The 19826-nt window shown below is 36.4% G+C and overlaps 2 protein-coding genes and 1 non-coding gene across 3 annotated transcripts; 2 read left to right on the forward strand and 1 right to left on the reverse strand.

The window, feature by feature from the left end:
- Positions 1–3892: 3892 nt before the first annotated feature.
- LOC146937361 (uncharacterized) lies at positions 3893–4576 on the reverse strand. Its single transcript, XM_085749406.1, has 2 exons — positions 4204–4576; positions 3893–4104 (listed from the first exon to the last, which is right to left on the reverse strand). Exons 1-2 carry the CDS (start codon positions 4574–4576, stop codon positions 3893–3895), a joined length of 585 nt encoding a protein of 194 aa, XP_085605532.1.
- A 7528-nt stretch (positions 4577–12104) lies between these two features.
- LOC146937362 (small nucleolar RNA R71) lies at positions 12105–12211 on the forward strand. Its single transcript, XR_015033692.1, has one exon. It is a non-coding gene; the product is annotated as a small nucleolar RNA R71 (small nucleolar RNA).
- Positions 12212–17251: 5040 nt separating this feature from the next.
- On the forward strand, positions 17252–19533 carry LOC146937363 (uncharacterized). Its single transcript, XM_085749407.1, has 3 exons — positions 17252–17441; positions 17525–17972; positions 18027–19533. Exons 1-3 carry the CDS (start codon positions 17252–17254, stop codon positions 19531–19533), a joined length of 2145 nt encoding a protein of 714 aa, XP_085605533.1.
- Positions 19534–19826: the final 293 nt, after the last annotated feature.

The following is a 19826-nucleotide window of genomic DNA, read 5'->3' on the forward strand; positions in this document are numbered from 1 at the left end:
TGATTAGCATCGTCACATTTTGTAGATGAACATGGAGCAATATTTGCTAGATTCTTGTCAAAAGTTTTCCCTTGTAATTTTATTCACTTCAGCAAGAAAATAGCTTTGGTCAGCCTCAATGTTTTTGACTATACCATCATCTCTCCAAATTGAAATTCTTTCGTGCATGGATGAGGGAACAGCGCCTATCACATGGATCCATTCTCTCCCAAACAACAGGTTGAAGTTAGCCTTCGACGGACCACCATGAACAAAGTTGGTCTAACCACAGTTCCCATTGTTAGACTTACTTCGAGTGCACCAAGGGAATGACCAGCTTTTCTGTAACGCCCCGGATTTTTGATCCAAGACATTACTTAAATATTATTTATTCTTTTAAAAAATGAGGCTTTATAGAAAAATATAATTGTCTTCTTAATGGAATAAATATTGAACTCTATAGTAAAGTTCAAAATATTTAAATTACAAGTATAACTAAATAAAAATTAGTCTTCTTTTTCATTGAAAACCCCAATTTTGTCCCCGCACGCATTTCATCACAAATCAAGCTTCAAATTTCATCCTTGGTACCTACAACATTATATTATGTAAGGGTCAATTTCCTTATCCAAATTGGTTCATACTCAAAGCACAAGAAACATTGCTCTGAAATAGATAGTATAAAATCTTCTCAATCAAAAAGAAATACAAATACATAAGCCATATTTTAAAAGAACTCAAATGAATTATGCATGAGATGCATGCTCTTAATCACTACATGATCCAGATATAAACAAGCCACACAGGCTAAACGAGCCACACAGGCTAAGAACGAACCACACAGGCTAAACAAGCCACACAGGCTATGCAAATGTCATGATAATGAAACAAGCCACACAGGCTATGCATATGCCATGTCATGATAATTATTTCAAAAATATATATTCTAGCCACTTAGGCAAATGCAAAATTAAATCCAGCCACTAAGGCATCCAAACAATTAAGAGCCCGTTTGTTATAGCTTTTTAAGAAAAAAATCACTTATTTTAAAAAATAATCACTTTTAAGAGTATTGTATCCGTTTCTTACAGATTTTAAAAAAAAATCAGAATCTAAAAATAATCTAAAAACAGCTTCAAATGAGAAGCTGTTAGGAGCAGCTTAAAATAAAATAGATTTTTTTTAGAGGAGAGAGAAAATATAATTTAAAAAATTGAACTAATTTTGTAACACAAAATCCCTTTTATATAGTTGTATCCAAACAAACTAAATTATTTGTTTAAAAAAAGTGATTTTTATTACGGTAAACAAACGCAAACTAGATTCTGATTTTTCATATAATCTTTAAAATATAATCTCTAAATTATTTTATATTGTAACACAAAATCCCTTTTATATAGTTGTATCCAAACAAACTAAATTATTTGTTTAAAAAAAGTGATTTTTATTACGGTAAACAAACGCAAACTAGATTCTGATTTTTCATATAATCTTTAAAATATAATCTCTAAATTATTTTATATCAAAATCACTTTTATTTTAATCCGTAACAAACGGACCCTAAGTCTTAAACAAATGACTTCTTTTTATTCTCAAGCATCACAAAGCACATAAAACATAATAAAAATCTACAACACATTCTCATATATAAATTTCATAAATAAATCCAAAACTTTAATAAATATATATTTTAATTTTTTTATTATTTCCTTTCAAACGACAAGAATTTCTACCACTATTTCATAACAAAGCCCTAGCACTTAGTAAGAATGTATGGGGAAAAAGCCCTTTACCTTAGGCAATTTCCTTCCTAGTCAAAACTCCCTTAACCCGTGAAGAAAACGCAAAAGAGAAGGACAAAAAGGAAGCATTTAACTAGATGAGATGTTAGGATGAATCATGAGAGAAGTGAATATCGACCCTTATTTGTAACATATCCAAGAAAACATACCGAGAAATAGATGTTCATGGCCTTGTTTTTTTTTTTTTTTTTGAGAGAAATGGGCTTAATGCATTTCATAAACAATCAAGGGTTCAATACATGATGGGATGTTATAATGAATACGGAAACTAGCTTCTGACATGTTCATGGCCTTGTTAATATGCATGAATTGGAGACTAATAAATAAATAGAATATAATTAGCATTAATTATGAGATAAGTCAATGGGTGATCAAGACCATAAGGCATCAATTGGAATTAAGAACCAACAAAATCTCGTGTGCAGAAAATAATGGAAATTCATCCATTGACTAGCTAACTAGCATTAGGGGGAAATTAATTGAAATAATCAACTATAATGTTATCAATTGCAATTATTTTCTTGTTTTCTCTTGGTCACGGTTACTTGATTTGAGACAGTTTTCTAAGACAAATTCCTACTCCCTCCGTTTCAAAATACATGTCCAAGTCAACCACTTCACATATACCAATGCACAATTTTGACCGTTAATATCTTTAATTATCTAAAGTAAAAAATTATAAAAATTTAATATTTTGAAAATATTTGTCGAGACAAATCAAACAACATCTTACATGCTAATATTTGTATTTATACATTAGTTAAAAAGTATGGTCAAAGTAAGTCAAGTGAATAGTGCACATTACAAAAATTGGACATGTATTTTGAAACGGAGGGAGTATATCTCACTACCTATCTCTCACTAGTTACCGATACCACTAATTAAAATAGAATAAAACAATAACTGCTCATAATGGGAAAAATGATTTAATTAAAAGGAGGATGCCATAATTTTCCAAAATTATTTACACATAAAATAATATATATTAAATCAAGAAAATAAATAAAAGGCACATATAAGGTAGGTAAAATATCGGGGTTTTACATTTTCCTTCATAATTCGACAGAATTACGTTATGAGGCTTCAATTCTTTGTCGGTCTTGCCAATCCTTTTGAGTAAAGATTGAGGTATCAGATTGACAACAGCGCCACCGTCGACCAATACTTTGTTAACACTAACCTCATCCACTTTGGCTTAGATGAACAAGGTTTGAGATGACTCTTCATTGAATCATTAGGTTGTTCAAATATGGCTTTCTGATTATCTTCAGAGCCATCATTCACAAAATAGCACATGGGTTTGTACTCCCCCAGTCCTTGGGATCGAACTCTTCCTCTGAATCATCAACTTCGGATATCATATCATATTCAGCTGGTAAAATGGAAACCAAAATGCATATGATATCGAAGTCTGGTTCTGAATCTGTAAATCCTGATCCTAACTCATCATCATCATTAGGATCCTCTTCGATTAAAGGGAGAGACAACCTCTCTTTTGCTGGTCTACTTTTTGATTCAACCATTCTCTGATCACCCTTTAGGTCAACAGTTTCATCTTCAAGGCTTGTAGAAATGCCTTTCTTAGATTTATGGTACCTCCTCCATTGAGTTCTTGTCATGGGATTCTTTCCCTTGTGGTTGTTGCTATAAGCAAACTTCCTCGACTCAATGGCAGTACCATTTTTGTTGTTATCCACAACACTGGAGTTTCTTTTCACCATATTGTTCTTCCCATGTTCCACATTCTTTTGGGTCGACTGAACCCATTTTTGGTTTGGTGCATAAGGGACCAAAGTTTTTCCCTGACCACTTTGATTGACATAATTGGTGGTCGAAGAGTTATTGATGAAAGGAATATAACTCTTTGTAAGGGAAAACTTAGGTCTATGATCAACATACCATTTCCCCCTTTTCTTAGGTTTTGGGATAGAACCTTCGAGGCCTTTAGTTGCCTCTTTGTCAAACACAGCGCTACATCTATGGCAAAACATTACCTCATAATTCTTCAGCTTGCATTAATTGAGGAAATCAATCAATTCTTCTTTAGCTGTAGGGTAGGCTACCTATGACTTCTCGTCAAACTGAGGCTTTGGACCTGTCTCTTCGACGTGTTATGCATCTTTAGTGATGTCCACCATTTGACATTCTGCAACCTCAGTTTCTGCTTCTACTTCTACTTCGACAGACAGGTTCTCGACATCATCAATAATTGCTTCGACCATATTGCAGCCTGCAATGTCAGCGTACATCATACTCGCATCTTTCAAGGGATCAGAGTCTACTTGCATTTGAGGCTTTGGTTTGTTTCCAAACTTCAGTCTGCCTTCATTAAAAAGCTTATGAACCAAACCCCTGAAAAGAGAACATCGAGAGGTGTTATGTCCCAAGAAGTTATGATACTTACAAAAACCTCTTTTCTAACATTGTTCTAGTGGTGGGATTTTTACATCCTTAGGAACTACCACTTGACCATCAGCAACTAAGAGATCATAAAACTCGTCGCATTTGGTTACATCAAATGTATATGTCTTGGTGACATATCTTTCATTGCTTGTTTCGACAGGATTATTCCCATCGGAGGGCCTTAACAATTTACATGTATAAGGGAGCCCTGGATTCAACTCAGCAATATCAACCTCCTTTTTTTCGACATCGCCAAAAGCTATGTCGAATTCTTGGTTGCTTTCTTCTGAAGCGACAAAAGCAACCTTTTCTTTCTTGAAATGTCTCTGAGTTCTAGCTTTTTCAGCCTTTAGTCTTTCGACATGTTGAACTCTGTCGGCCAACCGGGCCATATCTCTCAAGTGTTGAGTGTCGAGTTTCTTCCGAATGGATTAATCTAGGCCACCAGCAGCCATTTCGACTAACTCATGTTCAGGCACTTGAGTGAAACATCTTGCCTTTAACAATCTGAATCCATTGAGATAATCATCAATGGATTCAGTGGAACTTCTCTTAACACTCACCAATTCTTTTAGAATGATCTTAGATTGGCCCATGTAGAATTGTTCGTGGAATAACTTTTCCAATTCAGTCCATTGTTGGATCGACTGCGGTGCAAGAGTAGTAAACCATGTGAAGGCATTCTTTGTTAGAGAATTGGGGAAGAATTTCAACATCAAATTCTCATCATTTGCTAGGTCTCCTGCCTCCGTCAAATATCTTGCGATATGTTGACAGTGGACTCACTGGTATCCCCTCCAAATTTGGTGAACTTAGGAATTTTATAACCCCTTAGATGTTCAAATTGTAATACCAATTCCGACAAAGGAGAAACAAAGTTTGACCTATGCAGGCCAATATTTAGACCAATTTGAGCCATTATATTTTCGACCAAATTGGCTATATTTTTATGTACTCCGATGTTTTGTTGTCGGACATTCCAAACAACTTCATCGACATTATCATTTCAATCTATCAGGATCACTTCAGGTTGACCCTGTATAACTGGTTCGACCGGTTGGGGCTGAGGCACAAGTTGTAGCCTCTGAACCATTTGTTCAACTAATCGCAACGGTTTTTAATTTTATACTTGTGTAACCGGTTGGTAAACCGGTTGTGGGGGTGCAAAGAAATCTGCTATTCTCCCCATTTGTGTGGTTAAAGCTTGGTAACTCCGGTTTGTGTCCCTTATCAAAGGATTAAACACGGTATCAATTTGTTGTGTTAACAAATTAACCATTTTGTGGTTACTCTCATCCATTTGTTGTCTTAACAATTCATCGAATCTGATGTCAACGGTGGTAGAGTATTCCGACCAAAAATGCTAGAACTTGAGGGACTATGTACGTTGTGCATTGTGAATGGATTTGCTTGGTCTGCAAAAATGACAGCACTATTATATACATTTGCCATCATTGAAGTTGGCATACCATACGGCTGTTCCCTCGAAATGTTCTGTACATTTACATTTCGATCATCAAGCCTAGGCCTGTTTGAAGAAGCACAAGTACTTGACATGCTGGTAGTCGAAGGAACAGCAGCAGTGAATGAGGGTATAACGGTTCCCATTTCTGGTCATGTCATTTGAAAGGACGTAGCAACGGTCGAAGGAGCGGTTACTCCCATTTCTGTCGAGCCTGGCATAGCCATGGTTGCCCCCACAAGGGTTGACACGTTTAAATCTCCCAAAGGAGAGGTCGCTTGTAAAGGTTGTGCTTGTGAAGATGATTTTGAAGAGGATGAATTGGCACGAGCCATAGATTTACCACTTCTAAAATGCATACACAAACAATCTTGGTGTTTTTAGCAATAAAGTTACCCGAAAATAGTAACAAAATTCTAAAAAAGGATCTCTTCAAAGAGATGTATTTTTAAAAAAGTTTTTGAAAACGGTTTTTGATTTTTGAAAAAGTTTTTGAAAATCAATTGCATAAACTGGGTCCCACTGGGCGTGCCAATTTGTTTGCCTGTGACTTTGGAAAACGGGGGCTAGTTCTGATTATTAGAAGCGAGATCGAATTAGAAATCTCAAGACCGTTGTGCAAAGGTTTATTATAGGAAAAGGTTTTAAAAAATGCCACGAAATGCACTCAGGTTGCTTAGAAAGCAGGATGAGTTTGAATGAAAAGGCACTGTCTCTCGACAGGTATGAGTTTGCAAGTAAAAAGTTTAAAATTAATGAAGATAAAAGTAAGTTTACGCACGTAAACTCAAGGAAAAGGTAAAATGCAATGCATTAAAATAAAAGGGGTGGTCTACAAATCAGTTTACATATATTCTATATAACTCGTTTCCCTAGACACAGGTAGTTTGAGTGTTGTAGAATTTTGTATATGATTTGCGATCCACTTTTCGGCTTGGAAACTACTATTTATACTAAAAAACTAGATGGTGAACCACTAAGCCCATGATCAGCACTTCCTCCATCTTTGACAACTACTTGTCTCACGTCTCCACTACTTGGAAATCGTTTCATTGCTTGAAATCGTGCTTTCCCGCCCTTTTGCTTTACTTCGACGCGAGAATACTCTTTCAGCCTTGCCTTGTCAAAATTTTGACTATGCGCCTTAGTCTTGATGTTTCGTCAAGATTCTTCAATTGCAATGAGAAAGCTTTTCGATTCCTGCAAAGTAAAAAGGTCAAACAAGTGTTGACCATATTAAATTAGCTTTCAAATTTACAGGCTAACAGTTGGTTTCAAATTTTGTTCGGGTCTGTCGGAAGGTTTTGAGCTTGTGTCGTCTGTTGGAACAAATTTTGTTTAACAATGAACCTTGAGAGTTTTGATGATAACAAGGTATTAAAAATTGTCAATTGGACTAGCTAATATTTGTTCAAGTGTACAGGACCATAGACAAAATTTGACATCTTAAAAATGTTTTGGATGAACAAAAGAGAGCTAAAGTATCAACAAAAAGGAAGCTTAAAGCGTCTGAAGAGAAGTGCTCCTGAAGACAAAGCGCTCCTGAAGTGATGACGTCATCAGAAGCAAGTTCATCAGAAGCATCTCATCAGAAGCTGAAGATCACCAGAAGCTGAAGTTCATCAGGAGATGCAAAACTTAAAGCTTCAAAGGTTGTTCAATGGATTTAAAGTCGCCTAAGCATTGCAGAAGACTAGAAGTGTGAAGCAACGGTCATCTTGAATGGATTTGAAGGCATTGGATGCTTATCTTCAAAAAGCGTTCACAAAAGTACAATTGTACGAAGTGTACAACACCTACCTCCACTACTCTGTTTTGTCTCTGCTACAAGACAAGAAAAATAGCTCTGCCTGCAATGATGTTCCTTCACAATGGGAAGGCATTTCAAATTGATCTTTCATAGGACAACTACAATATCAGGCAAAAGAACATTGGTAATTTATCAAAGCTTCAAACGACTCTTTTTGATGTGCTGCCAATTTCACAACATCTCTTTCACACCTCTATATAAAGGAGTGAAGACTTAGAGAATGGTATCAGACTTAACAATAATTTACAAGTGCCAAAACTCTGCTGAAATTGGTCTGCATTCAAAGTTCACTTAGAATTTCTGTTTCAAAGTTCATATCTTAGAAATTCTAGAGTCTTAAGAGTCTGTATCTGATTTGTATTGTGAACACCACTAATTGTATATCAAGTGTTCAACCTCAAACATTTTTTTTGTAATCTTGTTTGATTAGAAGTCTCTTGTAGTTGTGCTTGAGCAATAGAAGTCTCTTGATTGTGTTCAGGAACATAGGAAGTCTCTTGCTTGTGTGCTTGAGCAGTTTGAAGTCTCTTGCTAAGTTTAGCTACATTATAGTGAACTCTCCTTGGAAGTGCAAGGGGGACAGGACTACTTCCGGTTTGTGGAAGGAACCTGTATAATTGCTTTGTGTCTTTCTTCTCTCTCTCTCTCTCTCTCTCTCTCTCTCTCTCTCTGTTTTTATCCGCTGCAAGTTAGTACTGAATATCACTTCAGAAGCAGTCTCTATTTGCTTCTGGCCAGTGTGTTTCTACTTGGAAGAAAATGAAGAAAAAGCTAACACAATTCAACCCCCCTTCTTGTGTTTTTCTCACCTTCAATTGGTATCTAGAGCCTTGGTCTGTTGTCTTAACACTTAACAGTGTAACAGAAAAAGATCTGAGAAAAACATGTCTGGTGAATCCTCCAATGCTGGACCCGCGCACAACAAAACTGTTCCATATGACTATGGTGACAGCAAGAAATCTAACTTTGGAAAGATTCATAAGTTTAATGGAGATTCTGAAGAATTTTCTTGATGGAAAACCAACTTCTACAGCTATGTCATAGGTTTAGATGAAGAACTATGGGACATACTTGAAGGTGGTGTTGGTGACTTGGTCCTTGATGAAGAAGGAGCTGCTGTTGACAGAAAGAAACACGCTCCTGCTCTGAAGAAACTCTATAAGAAGCATCATATTATCAGAGGAGCACTTGTCACTGCTATACCTAAAGCAGAGTATATGAAGATGAGTGACAAATCCCCTGCTAAAGCAATGTTTGCTTCTCTCTGTTCTAATTATGAAGGCAGCAAGAAAGTCAAAGATTCAAAAGCTCTTATGCTTGTACATCAGTATGAGTTGTTCAAGATGAAGGATGATGAAACTATTGAGGAGATGTACTCAAGGTTTCGAACCTTAGTCTCTGGACTACAAATACTGAAGAAGAGTTATGTTGCTTCTGATCATATCAGCAAGATACTAAGAAGCTTGCCTACTAGATGGAGACCTAAGGTTACAGTTATTGGGGGAGCTAAAGATTTAAACACTTTAAGTGTTGAAGATCTTGTCAGCTGTCTCAAAGTTCATGAGATTAGTCTTAATGAACATGAACCTTTCAAGAAGAGTAAATCTATTGTTCTACCATCTAAAGGGAGGTCATCAAAAGCTCTTAAAGTTATTGAATCTGAAGATGAGTCACATGATGGAGACTCTGATGAAGATCCTACTAAGAAGATGGTTATGCTCTCCAACAAGCTTGAGTATCTGGCAAGGAAGATTATGAAGTTTCTAAGTAAGAGAGGTGGCTACAAGAGCTCCAAGAAAGAAGATCCTGATTCAGACTCTGAAGATGAAAATGAGGTATATTCCAAAATTCCCAGAGAAGAACTTGTTGAGTCTCCTAAAGAACTCCTTACACATTTTGAGCTTAGAACCAATGAGTTGAAAGATTTAAGAGAAAAATATGTTGTTTTGATGAAACAACAAGAATCAACTCTATAGGATCTGAAAGCTTCTGAAGAAGGACTTAGAGGCTTTGACTTCATTTGTAAAACTTATGAAGAGAAGCTCAAGTATCTTTGTCAGAAGCTACAAGAAAAATGTAATGGAAAATCTTTAAGTAAGCATGAGATAACTCTTGAAGATTTCATTATATCTTGTATTGACAGAAGCAAAGTTACTTCAATGATTTACAGCATTTACAGAAACAATGGTAAAGGGATTGGATTTCCAAGAGGGAAACCTAATGAAATCAGTCTCAAAGCTTGTTGTGAATGCATCAAGGAAGGATAGAAAACCTTCTTTGTACCTGAAAGTGTTAAGTTGGAAATTGTAGTTCAGTCAGAACATGAAGCTCCTAGTTCTAAGGCTAAGACTACATCAAAGCCAAAGAACTCTAAGCCAAAGGTAATGACAAACTCTGATTCAAAGACTTCAAAGATAAAGATTCTGAAGAGATTAAAACCTGTTCCACAGAGTCTGTTGAAACCTGAATCTGAGGTCATGAAGTCTAAGTTTCAGAAGAACAAAGCAGTTACTGCTCCTAGAAAACCAAAACCAAAGGTTGATAAACCTGAAGTAATGGTTAACCAGAAGCTACCAAACTTACACCTGAAGTAATGGTTTACACCTAATTTCTAAAGACCGGTTTCCCTTTAGCCCCTCACCTTTCCAACCAAGTCCAGTGAGAGTTTACCTCTAGCAACCAAACATATTTAGCTGATTTGATTACTAGAAGAAGCTTCTTAGGATTGAAACTACCCATGTCTCAAGAATTGCAAAGACTATTTAGCTGCCTTTGCAATTCTTGACTAAATTAACTTGTTTCAATATCAAAGCTCCGCGTTCGCATTATGAATTGATATTTGAGATGATGGATTAACAATTATCAAACCCTCCACTTTCGTTTCCACAGTTTGATAATGGTTAATTCATGTTAAAACGGTGAATTTAGATTAGAAATTAGGGTTACATAAAATTAAGGTTAAAGCTTGGTTTGATTAGGATTATGTCATTAGACTTATCCAACAATCCCAAGACAAGAGAAGTCTACTCCCTAACGTTCATGGTAGACATAAAAGAGAAGAAGAAGAACATAAAAGTAAATAATAAAATAAAGGTGAACTTTTATTCCAAGAAAAAAAGATGAATGTTAATGATAGATGGCTCTCTATTTATAGTCTTATTATTGACTTAAAACCTAAGCAACTATACAGTAGAATGTTCCACAAGAAACCACGAGCTTTTTGGTCAAAACAGGTAGCTTATTCTTGAAGCAAAAGCAGCAAAAGGACCAAAGGGGGCGCGCCTCTTGTCATATTGTACAAGATCTTCAAATTCTTTGCACAAGATATTTTTGTATGAGATATTCGTATTTTTGACATGAATCCTTGCACAATATATTTTTACATGAGATCTTTTATATTTTTGGCACAGATTAGCTCCAATTCTCCTTTCTTTTGCTCCAAGACTCAATCTTTAGAATATTTGTTCTTGAAATATAGTAACTTGCAATTGTAGTAAAAGAGTTCTAAAAAGGAAATAAACTTAAATAAAATAAACTCAAATATAATTAAAAAGGACTTAAATATTATATTAAAACTAACTAATTATTGACTCATCAAACTCCCCCACACTTGAATCTTTGCTTGTCCTCAAGCAAAAGGCATAGACATAGCAGCAACAAAAAGATTAACATATGGCAATACAATTGAAAACTCATGTCTCTCTTAAGGTTTTATTTCAATGTACACTAGTCTCATGAGATGGTGAAACAAATGGCTTTTCATTCTCCCCTATGGCTTTCTCACCTTGAGGCACATCACTCTCTATCTCTCCTTCATTGTTCTTAACTTTCACAACGGGGTCCTCTAATTGTTTCCCATCCCTAAGAGTAATAACACTTATATGGTCTTTGGGGTTGGTTTCAGTTTGGCCTAGAAGGACTTCGGAGGTTTGAGAGGAAGTAGCCACCTGTTGGGGCACTTGAGAAGTCTGAGTCTCTAGCATCTTACTGTGAGTAACTATGGAGTCTACTTTCGATGTACGTTTGGCAAGAGAGTCCTTCAAAAATTCAGTTTGATTTTTAAGCTCTTGGAGCTGCTCGGATTGATTTATACAATAATTTTCTAAAAAAAAGTTCCAAGCTGGATTTTTGAGGGACTCTTTGGTTGTTTGCATAACTGTGTGGTGTTGTTTGTTGTCCAAAAAGATTTTAAGGGTTTTGAAAAAAAAATTGACCGTTCATAAACCCTTGATTATATTGAGCGTAATTTACTTGCTCAGGTCTTCTAACAACACTACCTAGTTGGCAATCAATGTCAATATGGCCAAATACACCACAAACTTCACAAAGAGGTGATATAGGGGCAGGTGTGACAGCACTAGTAATTATTTTATCAAATTTTTGTATGAGTGCATCAACTTTAGCAGCTAGATGATCAAGGGAAGAAATTTCATACATACCTACCTCTTTTTTAGAGGGTGAAGGAGCAAGATTAGTGATGTCCCTTCCGTAGGTCCACTGATAGTGGTTTTGTGCCATGTCCTCGATCAAAGCATATGCTACTGTGTCTGTTTTATTCATCAAATCTCCACCTGCAGCTGCATCAACATACATTTTTGTGGTACACAAAAGACCATTATAAAAAGTGTGAATAGTAAGCCAATTCTCTAAACCATGATGGGGACAAAGTCTAAGCATTTCTTTGAAACGCTCCCAAGCATCGTAAAGAGATTCTCCATCTTTTTGAGTTAATTGTGTGATTTGATTCCTTAATTGAACAGTTTTATAATAGGGAAAGAATCGGGCAAGAAAAGCTTGCTTCAATTGGTGCCATGAAGTGATAGAACCAATTTCCAGTGAATGAAACCAAGCACTAGCTCTATCCCCTAAGGAAAAAGGAATGAGGTGCAGCCTTACGGCCTCTTGGTTTTCATTCAAGGTTCTACTGAGTCTTAAAAAGGTTGAAATTCGGATCCTCAGTGGGTGATCCGAAAAATTGATTTTGATGCACTAAGTGAATAAGTGCAGGTTCTATTTCAAAATTGTCCTCAACTGTTGGGTACACAATAACATCGTAAGACTCATCTGAAGATGGGATTGCATAGTCTTTAAGAGTGCGTTCCTCAGCCATATCGTTATTATTTTATGCTTACCAAGAAGTTAAAGGCATAAGAAGAAATAGAAAAAGAAAAAAAAGAAAATAAAAAAAAAGATTTTTTTTTCAATCTAATCGTTAAAAAAAATTAATCAAATTGCAATAACTCCCCGGCAACGGCGCCAAAAACTTGATAGGATAAACCGCAAATGCACGGTTTACCGTTGTAGTAATAAAAAGATATCGTTCCGACAGGGAGTTATGAATTCAATTAACTTTAAATAATGATTAGATGAGAGTTTGAGATTATAAATAATAAAAATAAAAGGGAGCCTTGGGAAAATAATAAAACCTTAACTTATAACTTTATGTTTACACCTAATTTCTAAAGATCGGTTTCCCTTTAGCCCCTCACCATTCCGACCAAGTCCAGTGAGAGTTTACCTCTAGGAACCAAACCTATTTAGTTGATTTGATTACTAGAAGAAGCTTGTAAGGAATGAAACTATCCATGTCTCAAGAATTACAAAGACTATTTAGCTGCCTTCGCAATTCTTGACTAAATTCACTTGTTCCAATATCAAAGCTCCGCGTTCGCATTATGAATTGATATTTGAGATGATGGATTAACAATTATCAAACCCTCCACTTTCGTTTCCACAGTTTGATAATGGTTAATTCATGTTAAAACGGTGAATTTAGATTAGAAATTAGGGTTACATAAAATTAAGGTTAAAGCTTGGTTTGATTAGGATTATGTCAATAGACTTATCCAACAATCCCAAGACAAGAGAAGTCTACTCACTGACGTTCATTGTAGACATAAAAGAGAAGAAGAAGAAGAAGAAGAAGAACATAAAAGTAAATAATAAAATAAAGGTGAACTTTTATTGCAAGAACAAAAGATGAATGTTAATGATAGATGGCTCTCTATTTATAGTCTTATTGTCGACTTAAAACCTAAGAAACTATAGAGTAGAATGTTCCACAAGAAACCACGAGCTTTTTGGTCAAAACAGGTAGCTTATTCTTGAAGCAAAAGCAGCAAAAGGACCAAAGGGGGCGCGCCTCTTGTCATATTATTGTACAAGATCTTCAATCTCTTTGCAAAGGATATTTTTGTATGAGATACTCGTATTTTTGACATGAATCCTTGCACAATATATTTTTACATGAGATCTTTTATATTTTTGGCACGAATCAGCTCCAATTCTCCTTTCTTTTGCTCCAAGACTCAGTCTAGCAAGATCATTGGTACGGGAACTATTGGTAACTCCTCTATCTAAATTAATAATGTGTGGTTGGTAGATGGTCTTGAACATAACCTATTGAGTATCAGTCAGTTTTGTGACAATGGTTATGATGTGATGTTTGAAAAGACCAACTGCACTGTAATCAACAAAGAAAATAAATCCATAGTATTCAAGGGAAAAAGAATGGAAAATGTCTATAAAATCAATTTTTCTGAACTGATTGACCAGAAGGTGATTTGTCTTCTGTCAGTGAATGATAAGAAATGGATGTGGCATAGAAGGTTGGGGCATGTTAACTGGAGATTAATCTCTAAGCTTAGTAAGTCACAACTTGTCAAAGGCCTACCAGACATTGACTATCATTCAGATGCACTTTGTGATGCATGCCAGAAGGGAAAAATTGTGAAATCATCTTTTAAAACAAAAGACATTGTTTCAACCTCCACACCCTTGGAATTACTTCATATTGATTTATTTGGACCAGTTTGCACTGCATCCTTATATGGAAGTAAATATGGATTGGTTATTGTTGATGATTACAGCAGATGGACTTGGGTAAAATTCCTGAAAAGTAAGGATAATGCTTATGATGTATTCAGTAACTTCTGCACTCAAATACAGTCTGAAAAAGAAATGAAAATTTTGAAAGTTAGAAGTGATCATGGTGGAGAATTTGAAAATGAGCCATTTGAAAACTTTTGTGAAAAACTTGGAATTGTCCATGAATTCTCTTCTCCTAGAACTCCACAACAAAATGGGGTTGTAGAGAGGAAGAATAGAACTTTACAAGAAATGGCTAGAACCATGATTCATGAAAATAATTTGGCTAAACATTTCTGGGCAGAAGCAGTGAATACAGCATGTTATGTCCAAAATAGAATATATATCAGACCTATCTTGGAGAAAACAACATATGAACTCTTTAAGGGAAGAAGACCCAATATCTCTTACTCTTACTTTCATCAATTTGGATGTACTTGTTACATTCTAAATAACAAGCTCTACCTAAAGAAATTTGATGCCAAGGCCCAAAGATGAATCTTTTTAGGTTACTCTGAAAGGTCAGAGGCATACAGAGTGTATAATTCAGAAACACATTGTGTTGAAGAATCAATGCACGTAAAATTTGATGACAAAGAGCCTGGAAGTAAAACTCCAGAGCAAGATGAAAGTTTTGCAGAGATACTGGTTCCTGAATACTCCAGAACCTGATCAGATAGCTGAATCCAAAGACAGTCCGGAAGCTGAACCCACCTCAGAATCACAAGATGAAGTTGCTTCTGATGAATACTGGAATTCAAGTGATCAATCCAAGAATACATTCAAGTACAAGTCTTCACATCCTGAGAATCAAATCATTGGAAACAAAGAGAGTCCTAGAAGAACAAGATCATACTTCAGACAAGAAGAGTCAATGATAGGACTGTTATCTGTGATTGAACCTGCTACAGTTGATGAAGCACTTTCAGATGATGGATGGATATTTGCTATGTAGGAAGAGCTTAATCAGTTTCAAAGAAATGATGTGTAGAATCTGGTACCCAAACCTCAGCATAAGAATATTATTGGAACAAAATGGGTATTCAGAAACAAGTTGAATGAACAAGGTGAAGTAACCAACAACAAAGCAAGACTTGTTGCACAAGGTTACAGTCAACAAGAAGGCATTGATTATACTGAAACATTTGCTCCAGTTGCAAGATTGGAAGCAATCAGGTTACTTCTATCCTATGCAGTTGATCATGGCATAATATTATATCAAATGGATGTCAAGAGTGAATTTCTTAACGGAGTCATTGAAGAAGAAGTGTTTGTCAAGCAACCTCCTGGTTTTGAGGATCTTAAGCATCCTAACCATGTTTACAAACTTATGAAATCACTATATGGGTTGAAACAAGCTCCCAGAGCTTGGTATGATAGACTAAGTAATTTCTCGATCAAAAATGATTTTAAAAGAGGCCAAGCTGACCCAACACTCTTCAGAAGGACACTTGAGAAAGACATTCTTGTTGTGAAGATATATGTTGATGATATAATATTTGGTTCTACTAATGCATCTCTTTGCAAGGAATTTTCTAAGTTAATGCAGGATATATTTGAAATGAGTATGATGGGAGAGCTGAAGTTCTTCCTTGGAATTCAAATTAATCAAAGCAAGGATGGAGTGTATGTTCATCAAAAAAAATATACTAAGGAGCTTCTGAAGAAGTTCAAGCTGGAAGATTGTAAAGTGATGAACACTCCAATGCATCCAACCTGCATCTTAAGCAAAGAAGATACTGGAACAAAAGTATATTAGAAGCTGTACAGAGGTATGATTGGTTCTTTGTTATACCTCACTACATCTAGGCCAGATATTTTATTCAATGTATGCTTGTGTGCAAGATTCCAATCAGATCCTAGAGAATCACATTTAACAGTTGTTAAGAGAATCTTCAGGTATTTGAAAGGAACAACTAATCTTGGACTCCTTTATAGGAAATCCTTAGATTATCAGTTGGTTGGATTTCGTGATTCTGATTATGTTGGTGATAGGATTGAAAGAAACTCAACCAGTGGCGCAATTGTCAATTTCTGGGTGATAATCTGATATCCTGGGCTAGCAAAAGACAAGCAACTATTGTTATGTCTACAGCAGAAGCAGAATACATCTCAGCTGCAAGTTGTTGTACACAACTACTTTGGATGAAACATCAGTTGGAAGACTATCAGATTAATGCTAACAGTATTCCCATCTACTATGATAATACTGCTGCTATTTGTTTGTCAAAGAATCCAATTCTACATTCTAGAGCCAAGCATATTGAAATCAAACACCACTTTATCAGAGACTATGTTCAAAAAGGAATTTTAGATATACAATTCATTGATACTGAAAATCAGTGGGCTGATATATTTACTTAGCCTTTAACTGTGGAAAGATTTGATTTTATAAAGAAAAATTTGAACATGCACTTTGTGTCTGATTAAAATTTGGTTGCTCCTGAATAGGAATTTAGGTCCTGAAGTATATCCAGAAGCTATGGTCCATCAGAAGCTCTTTATTGAGGTTCTGAGGAAAATGTGCTTCTGAAGATGACGTCAGCATCTGAAATCCAGAAGCTGGGTTTTGTGCTTCTGAATAGCAGAGTTAGTGGAAATGTTGGACGTTACTTTTTTTGTGACACCTGGCCCACTAACTTGGCAGTTACTCTGAGAACTTCTGACGTGGCTTATGTGTACGGTTGTATAACGTAAGAGGGCAATGATGATTTAAGCTTTGAATGTACTATCACGCACCCCCTTTGTCATTAATGATGTGTTTTTTTGTCCCCTTTACTGAATTGCAAACGTTTTACTAAAACACTTAGACAAATTCACACACTACTCACTTCACAAAAAACACTTTCCTTTCTCAACCTCTCCTTGTGAAGTAAACGCGCTCTCTGCAACTTAAAACCTAGAACCCTAAAATCTTCATCATCATCAATGGCATCATCAAGCTATGTTCCTGAATCAAGCATACAACAACAAGAAGTTCCAGAATCAACTTCACAAGATGCTTCTGCTTACGAGATTAAAGGAAGGACTATGTCCTTAGAAGAATGGGAGTTAAGGATTCAAACAGAGAATCCAGTTGACTTCACCTCTCTCGCTTATCATGGATGTGATATCAGAGGTTACTACCAAGCACAAGGGCAAATGCCATATTTTGATATGTTGAATGGACCAACATATAAATATCTTGTAAGGCACTTCTAGGTAAGAGCTCTGTGTACGATAAAGATGCTTTAGAGATTGAAGAAAAAGAGAAGATTCTGGTTGACCCTACCTTGAAAGGGAAGACTAGAGAGGAAATGGGGCTGGAACCGTTCAGATGCACAGAGATTAGATCAAGCATAATGGGAATTCCAGTATTTATCTCAGAATGGGCAATAGCATCTGTTCTCAGAAGAGATGCTTTTGGTAAATACTCAGGATTAGAGATACCTAATCCCAAGATAAGTCCTTGGAATGACATTGTCAACATGTCCTTATTCAACTCCAAGATGCCAGGAAAGTATGCTGATCTAAGCATGGAAAAGAAATTGCTCCTGAAGATACAGAATGAGAATCTGCTACCAAAAGGTGGTGGCAGTGATCAACCTTCACTGGGACATAGAGTTTTCCTGCACCACTTCATCAACCAGGAAAAAGTCAATGTGCCCAAGTACATATTCAAGCATATGATCAAGGAACTAAGTGAAAGCTAACTGAAAAACAGGTGCTGGGTTCCTTATGGGAGACTGATATTAGAAATCCTTCATCAAGGAGGGATTCTGAGAGCTCTCAGTGCTGTCAACTTCTTCACTGACAAGCAACTTGAAACTGAGACTGGGAAGGTGATCAATGGCAAGACTCTCAGGAACATGTCTTGGATTACTAGGGATGCCTACAAGAAGCTCAGCACTGACATCAGTGAGTCCAAAGCTAAGTCAAATCTGATGGAAGATTTTCCTCCCATTTGCAAGAAGGACCCAATTGATGTTCAGATGCACTTCATCACTGACCACTTCAAAACATATGGTCAAGTCATTAGGCTAGAAGACGTTTCAGAGGAAATGTATAGTGGTGCTCTGCATATACCCAAGAGCAGAAAATCTAAGAGGAAGACTACCTCCAAAGAAGAGTACTTGGAAGAGGAGCAACCTTCCAATAAGGCTAAAAAGGAGAAAGCTTCTGAAAAGATGAAGATTGGTGGCTCTGGCTTACCATCAATCCAAGAGGAAGTTCAGGACCTGGATACAAGTAAGGTTCTGACCAAGAGGACCAGAAGTGGAAAAGCTGCTGCTACTGAACAGCCTCCTATTTTAAAGAAGAAAGAGAAGGATGCTATCAGAAAGCTAAAGGAATCAGCCTATGTGACTGAGGAAGTAGAAGGTGTAGAAGCTGCTACTGACTTGGTTACAAGAGAGGTAAAGAGAAAGAAAGCTGAAGATGCTGCTGCTGCACTCCAGAAGGCTGTGGAGATTGCAAAAGAAACTGAGATCCCTGCATCCATCCTTGCTAGAGAAGATACAGCTACAAATTCACAAGAGATTGTTCAAGCTACTGAAGAACTACAAGAGCTGGCAGTTTTAGAAGCTGAAGGATTGATGATTGTGAAAGCTGGTGGAGATGCTCAAGAGGACATCGCTGCTAGATCAGAAGCTATTGCTCCAGAAGCTGATGAAAGAGGTAATCCTGATTTCTCACATACTGACAATGTTATAGAAGTAGAATCTGATTCCTCCCAATCATCACCATCCCAATCCACATCCTCATCATCATCCACAGACTCAGATGATATACCTTTAGGTCAAATCTACAAAATCAAACACATAAAGCCTAAAACCAACATTTCTCATGAACCTGTTAGAACTGATATAGATGAAAGAATCATTGGCTTGTCTCAAAGAAAAGCAGATCTCTACAATAGATTTCCTATTAGCAATAATCCATTAAGACCACCAATGATTCAACCACTTAACATGGTTCCCTCTGATGAGAATATTGAAGTATCATCATCATTTCACCAACAAATAATCAAACCACTCAATATAGTTGATCCTACTGTCACTATTGAGTCATCATCATCTCAATCACCTCCAACCAACCAAACCCAAGGAACATCTGTCCTAGACAATCTGGTTAGTCACTACTTTGGTGAACTACCAGAGGTTAGGCAAAACTCAGAGAAAACCTCCGAGGTAGTTTCTATGGAAATTGATTTAGAAAGCCCCCAACAATAAGCACCCAACCCACAGATGGCCTCAACAATTAGCTCTGATCATGTCACTAGCTCTGAACATGTTTCTACATTTAAGCATGTTTCAGTACCTGAACCTGTTGTTCCTGAACACATTGTTCCTGAACAACTTGTTCCTGAGCAAACCTTAGCATCTACCATACCTGAAACCATCAGTGAACCTGACAACATAATCACATTAGATGCTACTGATATGGAGATTGAGCAATCTTTCTCTATTGTGGTTATAGAGTCTGTTCCTGATCAACCCTCAACCAGCTATTCAACTCCAAACTC

Source organism: Medicago sativa, chromosome 3 (genome assembly GCF_051527215.1).
Source record: "Medicago sativa cultivar Bolivia chromosome 3, Bolivia_mono, whole genome shotgun sequence".
Taxonomy (NCBI): domain Eukaryota; kingdom Viridiplantae; phylum Streptophyta; class Magnoliopsida; order Fabales; family Fabaceae; genus Medicago; species Medicago sativa.

Bases quoted from the DNA above. Each gene is read 5' to 3' on its own strand.
- LOC146937361 (XM_085749406.1), bottom strand. From the start codon at position 4,576: ATGGCCCGGTTGGCCGACAGAGTTCAACATGTCGAAAGACTAAAGGCT. The intron at 4,105-4,203 runs GTTAGAAAAGAG...TTTTTAATGAAG, and splicing joins AATCCCACCACTAGAACAAT to GCAGACTGAAGTTTGGAAAC.
- LOC146937363 (XM_085749407.1), top strand. From the start codon at position 17,252: ATGGCATCATCAAGCTATGTTCCTGAATCAAGCATACAACAACAAGAA. The intron at 17,442-17,524 runs GTTACTACCAAG...AGGCACTTCTAG, and splicing joins TCATGGATGTGATATCAGAG to GTAAGAGCTCTGTGTACGAT. The intron at 17,973-18,026 runs GTACATATTCAA...ACTGAAAAACAG, and splicing joins GAAAAAGTCAATGTGCCCAA to GTGCTGGGTTCCTTATGGGA.